The following is a 6,555-nucleotide window of genomic DNA, read 5'->3' as shown; positions in this document are numbered from 1 at the left end:
CTGGGGCCCCCCTGGGGACACTGACCCCAACACTGACCCCAACACTGACCCCCCCAGTGGCCCCGGTGCCCCCTCCGGTGCCCCCACCTCGATCTTGTTGAGCAGGTCCTCGTAGCTGACGTCGGGGTTGTTCTGCAGGAACTCCACCACGATCTTGCTCATGTAGATCTTCTCCTGCATGAGGGCGAAGGTGGGCGCGTACTCCTCGCTCGGCTCCATCAGGATGTAATCCGCGAAGGCTGCGCGGGAAAACGGGCAATTCCGGGGGGAAAAACGGGGAATTCGGTCAAAAAATCCATGGGGGTTGGAGGGGGAGCTGCTGCAGCTCGAGGTGGGTCTGGGCCACAAAGCCAAGGGTGGAGAGAAGGTCCCTTGTGGGAGACCCCGATGGGATGGGGTGGGAACGTGAGAGAGGGAGAAATAGGTGGGAAAGGGAGAAAAGGGGGAGGAAAGAGGGAGAAAAGAAGAGAAAGAGAGGAGAGAAAGAGGAGGAAAGAAGGAAAAAGAGGCCAAAAAAGGCCAAAAAGTAGCCCAAAGGGGAGGGAAAAACAGGTGGGAAAGGGAGAAAAGGGGGAGGAAAGAGGGAGAAAAGAGGAGAAACAGAGGAGAGAAAGAGGAGAAAAGAAGAAAGAAGAGGCCAAAAAATGGGGCCAAAAAATGGCCAAAAAAAGGCCAAAAAGTAGCCCAAGACAGGTCAAAAAACACGCCAAAAAATAAGCTAAAAAAGGCCAAAAAATAGCCCAAAAAAACCCCCCAAAAAGCCCAAAGACCCCCTCAGAAAACCCCTGCAAGGCCTCACCCGTGCTGAAGCCGATCAGCGCCTTCTCCCCGCCGTCGAAGCCCGTGATCCACCAGGCGTTGATGGGCCCCAACTTCTTGGCTCTCACCCCTCCTGGAAAGCCCAGAAACGCCCAATTTCACCTCCTGCAGGACCCAAACACCCCGGGAGCACCCCTGGAGTGAGGTGACCCCCCGTCCCTCACCGTCCAGGCAGGGGTTGTCGTCGTAGATGGGTTTGACGGCGCCGCTGAAGTAGAGCTCGACGTTCCTCTCGATGAGCCCCGTGTCGAAGGGGCACAGGTGGCCCTTGCGGTCGTAGACGCTGCCAGTGAAAAAAAACAGAGCAAAGGGGGTTTTTTAGAGGCTAAAAAATCCCCCTCAGACAGACACCACTCGGAGGAATTTGCTGCATTTGGGTTGTAACGACAGAAACACAAAAAAATGTGTTACGAGATGAATTAAGGGAGAGAAGGTATCGGTCCTGTTTGTGTGCTCTGTCCTGATGAAATACAACAAAAAGGTTATAAATTAGGTAGGATGGATGTTTGGGGAGGGGGTGAAGGGCTGAGTAAAGAGGTTTTTAGTGAGACTTTCACACTAAAAAGTCAGGAAAAGTTGAAAAGTTCACGAAGATGAGGAGCAAGAAAACGACCCCCACGAGGCCGAAGAAGCCGGAACGACCCCCAGGAATTCACCCAAAAGGATGATTCTGCCTGAACCCTGCATAATGTGAATATTGTAACTAGATGGTGCAATTGCAATAAATATCCATGTAAAATATTGTAATCCCTCACCAAAACTGTATAAATTTTCACTGGCTCCACCTGAACCCTGCATGATGTGAACGTCATAACTAGATGGTGTAATTGTAATAATTGTAATAAATATCCATGTAAAATATTGTAATCCCTCACCAAAATTGTGTAAATCACCCGGTTTTTCACTGAGAACTTTGGAGCTGGTTTGCCCAACACAAAATAAACACCTTTGCTGCTTAAAGACTTAAAAACTGTCCCTGAGCAATCATTTTATGGTGTTTTTGGCCCCAGCAGGGCCGGGTCTCACCTGAAGGAGGTGACCTTGTGCTGGGGCAGGTCCTCGTAGCTCTCGAACCCGTCCTCGTTGGCGTCGAAGAGCGACAGGCGCTCGTCCGTCAGCATCTCCGGCTCCTCCAGCTGCAGGGGGGGAAAAACAGGGATTGGGATCCCACGGGGATTTGGGAATGGGGGCTTGGATTCCCGTTTTTTTTGTTTGTTTGTTTGTTTTATTTAGTTTGGGTGTTGATACGAAATGATGGGAAATTATAATTTATAGGGTTTATGGTTTCTGGGGTTTTTGGGTGCTCGGTGGTGCTAAAGCTGTTTATGTGTTGAAATATATGTTATATATGATATATTAAATACTTTCTATATTTTTATATACATTATATGTTCTATTTTATATATCATATATGTTATACATGATATATTAAATACTTCCTATATTTTTTACATTGAAATATATATTATATATAATATACTAAATACTTTCTATATTTAAGCATATATTATATATTTTACTTTATGCATTATGCATTAATCTAATTATATCTAACCATATGTAATAGTAACATTATATCTAGGAATATAATTATACAATTATACATATAATATGCAATTATATTACATATTATATATGCATTGTATACTTACATGAAATCTTATGAAATTATATTTATGATTTATATGGGTTTTGGTTTCTGGGGTTTTTGGCTGCTCAGTGGTAGCAAAGCTATTTATATATTGAAACACATATGTGATATATTAAATACTTTACATATATCTACCTACATATTATATAATTTATTCATTATATATTTATGCATTCCCACCCCCTCCAGCCCTTCCCAACCCCAGGAACGGGAGGATTTGGGACCCTTACGGCGTCGTCGGGATCCCCTTGGAAGAACTTGAGGTCGGGGTCGTCGAGGTACTGCCGGCACTCCACGCACTTGGGAGGGGTGGTCTGGGGGACAGGGACCAGTTATTCCAGGAATTATCCCGGCTTTTAGCAGAATCTCCCTGTTTTTACACCGGAAACGGCCCCGGCTGCTCCCCCCGCCCCGATCCTGGGAAGCTCCACGAGCTGGGAATGGCTTTGTTTTCCCCCATATCCACCCCTGGGAAGAGAGAACTCATCCCAAAGCTTTGGAAAATGGAAATTTAGGAGTTTTAAGGGATGGGAAAAACCCCAAAAAAATGCTGGAATGGAGGACAAGGGCACAGGACAATCCTTCCACCCTTGGGAACAATGAACTCATCCCAAAGCTTTGGAACATGGAAATTTAGGAGTTTTAAGGGATGAAAAAAAAACCCCAAAAAAGGCTGGAACAGAGGAAAAGGGCACAGGACAATCCTTCCACCCTTGGGAAGAGTGGACTCATCCCAAAGCTTTGGAAAATGGAAATTTAGGAGTTTTAAGAGATGGAAAAAAAACCCCAAAAAAGGCTGGAATGAAGGAAAAGGGACTCACTTTAGCAGGAGTTGCTATTTTAACCTGAGGGATTTCGTCCTTGAGCTCCGACCTGGGTGGGAAAAACGGGATGAAGGTGGAAAAGCTCAACGTCCCCAGCGAGGCTCCAGCCTGGAATGTTCTCCTTCCCCTCTTACCCGTCTTTGGCTTCCATTTTAATCCTTTTCTCATCTTGTTCCTTAAAGAAGAGACAAAAAAAATGCGGGAGGAGGGAGGGGGGGATGGAGAGCACGGAAAAATCCCGGGAAAACTCAATCCCAGCCGGAAAAACTCGATCCCAGCTGGAAAAAATCATCCAGGGGAGAGAGCCCGGGATGCCCAGACCCACCTTGTCCTCCAGCTCCTCTTCCTCCTTCTCCACGTTCATCATCATCAGCTCCGGCTTGGCCTCCCCGTTCACCTCCTCTGACTTCCTCTTGTTGGATCTGCGGGATGGGAACCCCACGGATCAATCCCGGGGCTGGGGGGGCTCCGGGGGATCTCCAAACCGAGGTTTGGGAGGAGGAGGAGGAGGAGGAGCCCCCGACTGACCCTTTGGAGAAGAGGCTGAGCAGGGTGGGCTGGCGGCCGGAGCTCCGAGTGACCCGGGAACTGGCCGGAGACTCTGCCGGGAACAGGGGGAGAGGACGGAGAGGGAGGATGGAGAGGGAGGATGGAGAGGGGCCCTTCCCATCCCTGCACCCGACATCCCACAGGGAGACCATTCCTGAGGGGATCCCTGCTCTCAATCCCACCGGGAATCGTTGGGCATCAGGGCCAGGAGACCCCAAAACCCTTCCCAAGTGGATCCCTGCTCTCCATCCCACCAGGAATTGCTGGGCATCTGGGGCCAGGAGATCCCAAAACCCTTCCCAAAAGGGATTCCCACTCTCCATCCCGCCGGGAATCGTTGGGCACCAAGGCAAGAAGACCCCAAAACCCTTCCCAAAGGGGATTCCCACTCTCCATCCCACCAGGAATCGTTGGGCACCAGAGTCAGGAGACCCCAAAACCCTTCCTGATGGGGAACCCCCACTCTCCATCCCGCCAGGAATCGTTGGGCACCAGAGCCAGGAGACCCCAAAACCCTTCCCAAAGAGGATCCCTGCTCTCAATCCCACCAGGAATTGCTGCACTCCAAGGCCAGGAGACCCCAAACCCCTTCCTGATGGGACCCCCACTCTCCACCCCGTCAGAAACCGCCGCTCCACGGCCACAAAACCCCGGGAAAAGCTCCTGGAAAACCCCATCCCACCCCCCCCATCCCCTCACTTTTGCTCTCCCCGTTGGATCGGCTCCTCCGCGCCTTCCTCGCCCTGGGGCCGGGGCCCAGCAGGGACGGGGAGGAGGAGGAGGAGGAGGCCACCCCTTCCTCCATGTCCCCGGCCCCGTCCTGCTCCTCCTCGCTGCCGGAGCCGCCGTGGCGGGTCCCGAGGGCCCCGTTGGTGGCCCCGTTGGCCCCGTTGGTGGCCGAGAGCTCCTGGTGCAGCAGCGCCTTCACCTGCGCCAGGTAACGCTCCTGGAGGGGAGGGGGAAAGCTGGGATGACCCCCCCGGATCTGGGAAAGCCGGGATGACTCTCTGGATCTGGGAAAGCCGGGATGACCCCCCTGGATCTGGGAAAGCTGGGATGACCCCCCTGGATCCAGGAAAGCCGGGTGGGGGTCCGGGGGTCCCAGGATCCCACCTCGGACAGCTCGTGGCAGCGCAGTTTGTTCTCCAGCTCCCCCAGCCGCCGCTGAGCCTCCGCCTGCAGGAAACCCTGGATCAGGCTCAGCCGCTCCCGGACGCTCTCCTGGGGGACACGGAGGGGATGGAGGGGACTCTGGGGGTGGGGGGGGGACACTGGGGGGACACTGCGGGGACACTGGGGGGCATGGGGACACCTCCCAGGGGGATGGAGGGGATGGTGGGGACAGGGACACAGGGGACACCGGGGGGACACTGTGGGGGCATGGGGACACCTCCCAGGGGGATGGAGGGGACACAGGGACACAGGGACATATGGGACATTGTGGGGACACTGTGGGGCACGGGGTCGCCTCCCATGGGGATGGAGGGGGTACAGGGGATACTGTGGGGATGCTGTGGGTCACAGGGACACTTCCCATGGGGATGGAGGAATCAGAGGGGACACTGTGGGGCACGGAGGGGGCAGGGGGTCAGAGAGGACAATGTGGGGACACTGTGGGGCACGGGGACACTTCCCCAGGGGGATGGAGGGAATGGTGGGGAGAGGGACACAGGGAACAGGACAATGGGGTTGGGAACAAGATGTAGGGGGGTGTCCCTGAGCCAGCCCCCCCCACCACTGGACCCCCAATCCCACAGGGAAGGAGAGGCTGGGAAGCCCCAGGAAGCCCATTCCCAGCACGGGGGTCACGTGTCCCTGCGGAGCATCCCGGGATTTTACGGACACGATCCAGGGGGAGTGACCCCCCCCCTCCCCCTTTCCCAAAATTGGGCCCAAATCCCGGAGATCCCGGGACTCACCTTCTCACTCAGGGTCTCCTCATCCCTCTCCAGGTCCTGCAGCCTGTGGGGACACCGGGGGGGGGGGTCACCACGAGGATTTGGGGATGGGGACAAAGGGACCCCCCCAAAATGGCCGGGATGGCTCCGGAGGAGACACACGGACATGGAGCAGAGAGGGAGGGGGATTATTCCCAAGGGGAATCTGGGAAGGGGGGTCAGTGCCCAAGGGACCCCCTGAGAGGATGTGGGGGGGGGTTGGGGCCACCCCCGTGTCCAATCCAGGAAAAGCCACCGGAGAAGCCCCTGGGAAGCCACGTGTGCCCTTCCCAGGGGACAAAGCGGCCGTGGAGGGTGGGGGGAAACCCCCCTTCCCGACCCCATCCCGGATCCAGGAGGGTCTGTCCCATTTCCAACCCCATCCTGGCCCCTGGGGGTCCCATTCCTGCCCCATCCCAGCTCCAGGGATCCCATCCTTGACTCCATCCCAGCTCTGGGGGTCCCATTCCCAACTCCATCCCGGCTCTGGGGGGTCTGTCCCATCCCTGACCCCCTCCTGGCTCTGGGGTTCCCGTCCCTGATCCCATCCCGGCTCCAGGGGGGGTTCAGCACAATCCCAGATCCCGGGAGCTGCCCCAGGGCCCGGGAAGGGACCCCTCTGGTGCCACTGTCACCCCCTGGGAACGTTCCCGTCCGCCAGGAATGTGGGATGGGACCCCCGGGAACGCTCCCATTACCGGGATGGGGGTCGGGACCCCGCAGGTGCTGCCGCCATCCCCCGGGAACGCCGCTGGAACCCCCCGGGAGCACTTCC

At 55.1% G+C, this 6,555-nt stretch overlaps 1 protein-coding gene across 1 annotated transcript; it reads right to left on the bottom strand.

The window, feature by feature from the left end:
* Positions 1–87: 87 nt before the first annotated feature.
* Positions 88–5,805, bottom strand: LOC113962642 (DNA (cytosine-5)-methyltransferase 1-like; the record flags this gene model as incomplete). Its single annotated transcript, XM_027673396.1, has 12 exons — positions 88–239; positions 800–892; positions 984–1,102; positions 1,846–1,955; positions 2,701–2,784; positions 3,292–3,343; positions 3,429–3,469; positions 3,620–3,716; positions 3,823–3,895; positions 4,543–4,789; positions 4,957–5,064; positions 5,763–5,805. Coding segments are annotated over 12 exons (1,219 nt in total), but the record flags the coding sequence as incomplete, so codon positions are not given.
* Between the last annotated feature and the right edge of the window lie 750 nt (positions 5,806–6,555).

This window comes from Neopelma chrysocephalum, unplaced genomic scaffold (genome assembly GCF_003984885.1).
Source record: "Neopelma chrysocephalum unplaced genomic scaffold, ASM398488v2 Primary Assembly neopelma1_184092, whole genome shotgun sequence".
Taxonomy (NCBI): Eukaryota; Metazoa; Chordata; class Aves; order Passeriformes; family Pipridae; genus Neopelma; species Neopelma chrysocephalum.
Note: the sequence above shows the minus strand (reverse complement) of the source record. Positions and strands in the feature narration are given on the sequence as shown.